This window comes from Corvus brachyrhynchos, unplaced genomic scaffold (genome assembly GCF_000691975.1).
Source record: "Corvus brachyrhynchos isolate BGI_N302 unplaced genomic scaffold, ASM69197v1 scaffold158, whole genome shotgun sequence".
Classification (NCBI taxonomy): Eukaryota; Metazoa; Chordata; class Aves; order Passeriformes; family Corvidae; genus Corvus; species Corvus brachyrhynchos.
In genome coordinates, this window is record NW_008239756.1 from 553,439 (window position 1) to 555,799 (window position 2,361).

Sequence of the window (2,361 nt, forward strand, 5' to 3'; positions counted from 1 at the left end):
CCCCGGCCCCTCGTCGGACCCCAGGCGTCCCACCCCCAGCCCCATCCTGTCTATCTCCGAGCCCACCCTCTCCATCCCGTGCCCCATCCCCGCGGGGATCCGCTCGATTCCCGAGCCCATGCGATCGATGCCAGGGGCCATCCTCTCGATGCCGGGAATGCTGGCGTTTCCACCACCTGGAACACAGCACAGACAGGATCAGCAGCTGGGCCGGGACACAGAACCCTGAACAGCTGCTCGCTCTCCTGGAATGAATTCCCATCACTCAGAGCCCCCTCAGTGCAGGGACTCTGGGCCTGCAGGATGAGGCAAACTCAGATGCTCAGGTGAGACACCCCCTGCAGAGCTGCCTCCAGCTCTGGGACCCCAAAATAAAGACGTGGAGCTGCTGGAGCCAGTCCAGAGGAGGGTCCATAGCTGCGCCGGGGCTGGAGCCCCTCTGGAGCCAGGCTGGGAGCGCTGGGGGTGCTCACCTGGAGAGGAGAAGGCTCCAGGGAGAGCTCAGAGCCCCTTGCAGGGCCTAAAGGGGCTCCAGGAGAGCTGGAGAGGGACTGGGGACAGGGGATGGAGGGACAAGGACACAGGGAATGGCTCCCTTGATTCCAAAATATTGTGATTTCGTCAAAAATTCAATCTGTAAATTGATGGGGGAGCTGTGTCTGCTTGGAGATGCCTGGGTTCAGCTTTGCTCCAGAAATTCTGCTGTTTCATTACTGACATTGTCCAATATTTCCAGGGAACGTGCTTGGAAGGTAAATGTGATACAGACAGCAGGAGAAGCAGAATTTTGTTTTCACTGACAAAAATTAACAACTTCCCAGCAGCATTTAAAAACCAGAGAGCAAAGCTGAAATCTAAAACTCCTTGCTTTTCACAGTTTTCCAAGATTTTTTTTCCCAGAAGTGTTTTAATGCACAATATTGCTCATCTATTTCAAGATTCTATCCCTCAGAACTATTATTATGCTGTAATATACTAAATAGATCAATATATAGATAGCATCATGATGTAAGATATAGCAAATTAAGTGCATTAAGACTGTTAAAAATTTCCTGTTCTTTCTGAAATCCCTCTCCCAGCCCCATTATTGCTGTATCCTTCTGCACTCCCTGAATATTTAACTTTGACCAAATTCCTACAGCAAATCTAAAACAGAATCTGTTTTTTTATCTGTATCACCCCCATGACTGTTGTGAGCAGTTCAGGGATAAAAAGCAGGCAGGAAATGGATTTGATTTACTGCACTCACCTATTCCCCTCTCCAAGGTCTCTCCAAAACTCCGGGACATTCCCATCTCATTTCTTCCAAACTCCCTCTCAAATCCCCCTCCCATGGCCCGATCCATCTCTGCAAAGAGGAAGGTGGAGAAGTTTTCAGGGGGGTTAAATGACCCCAGAGAAAACATTTTACCACAGGAATTGTTTTGAAGAGTCACAGCACAAGAAGGTTTCAGTGATTTTCTCCTGATCACTTTGTCGTGGCTTCAGGAGCCCAAAAGCCCAAGGAAGAAGAGGATTTATCCCAAACACATGTGAGGCTCTGGGGATCAGACAGAGCCAGAATCTTTCTAAATAAACCCTTCAAGGTAGCATCAATAAATCACTTGGTTTGTGCAGCTCAGAGGCCATGAGGGACTTGGGGATCCCTCCCAGGGAACCCAGCAGGATTTACAGGAAGCCAGTGCCTACCACTCATCCTGCCCATGTTCATCCCAGCTGGGAAGCGACCGATGTTTTCCATGCCACCGAAGGGACCTTCCATTCCTGAAAAACAGATTTTCCAGGGATTCTTTAGCAGTGCATTTCAGCTCCACGCTGCACACACAGCAGCTGCTGCCACACAACATCCCCACAGGCACAGGACACCCCCCTAGCACCAGTTCCCAGAAAGGAGTCAGGATTTGGGCACAGCATTACAAAATCAGGGGGTCAGAGTGGCTTGGGTTGGGACAGTGAGGATCCAGTTCCGACCTCCAGCGATGGCACCCTCCGGATCTCCTGAACTAAGGAAGCACAGGCCATGTTTTATGGGATGCATCCCTCCTCCCCACACACCTGCAGCAGTCTGAATACCCAAAAAGGACCGAATTCTTGCTCAATTGGTGATGACCTCCCAGCACACAAAGTCCTGCCATGCACACACACCTCCGTCTACAGGAGTTTCCCAAAGGCCAAGCTATGAACGGATCAAAAACCACAGCTTACCTCCCATTTTATTCATTCCAAAGCCCATGCCTTCCATTCCCATTCCTCAAAATAAAAGAGAAAGCTTTATATAGCACACATCACCCAATCAATTTCAGCCAAAGGCTGCAGAAATCAAACCACACAACACGTCCATGGCTTACATGGGATAACTCT

The 2,361-nt window shown here is 49.9% G+C and overlaps 2 protein-coding genes across 5 annotated transcripts in view; one reads left to right on the forward strand and one right to left on the reverse strand.

Annotated features, from left to right (window-relative positions):
* CCDC94 (coiled-coil domain containing 94) overlaps positions 1 to 2,361 on the forward strand; it is a 27,882-nt gene that overhangs the window by 2,102 nt on the left and 23,419 nt on the right. The window contains exon 2 of the mRNA XM_008639976.2: positions 1,978 to 1,982. Coding sequence (XP_008638198.2) covers positions 1,980 to 1,982 — 3 coding nt within the window. The 5' untranslated portion in view covers positions 1,978 to 1,979. The remainder of the gene's footprint in view (positions 1 to 1,977; positions 1,983 to 2,361) is intronic.
* Positions 1 to 2,361, reverse strand: part of HNRNPM (heterogeneous nuclear ribonucleoprotein M) — a 16,407-nt gene that overhangs the window by 1,760 nt on the left and 12,286 nt on the right. For all 4 annotated transcript variants that reach the window (XM_017742522.1, XM_017742521.1, XM_017742519.1 and 1 more), the window contains 4 exons: positions 2,206 to 2,250; positions 1,690 to 1,764; positions 1,250 to 1,348; positions 18 to 176 (listed from right to left, as the gene is read on the reverse strand). In XM_017742522.1, the coding sequence (XP_017598011.1) occupies positions 18 to 176; positions 1,250 to 1,348; positions 1,690 to 1,764; positions 2,206 to 2,250 (378 nt within the window). The remainder of the gene's footprint in view (positions 1 to 17; positions 177 to 1,249; positions 1,349 to 1,689; positions 1,765 to 2,205; positions 2,251 to 2,361) is intronic.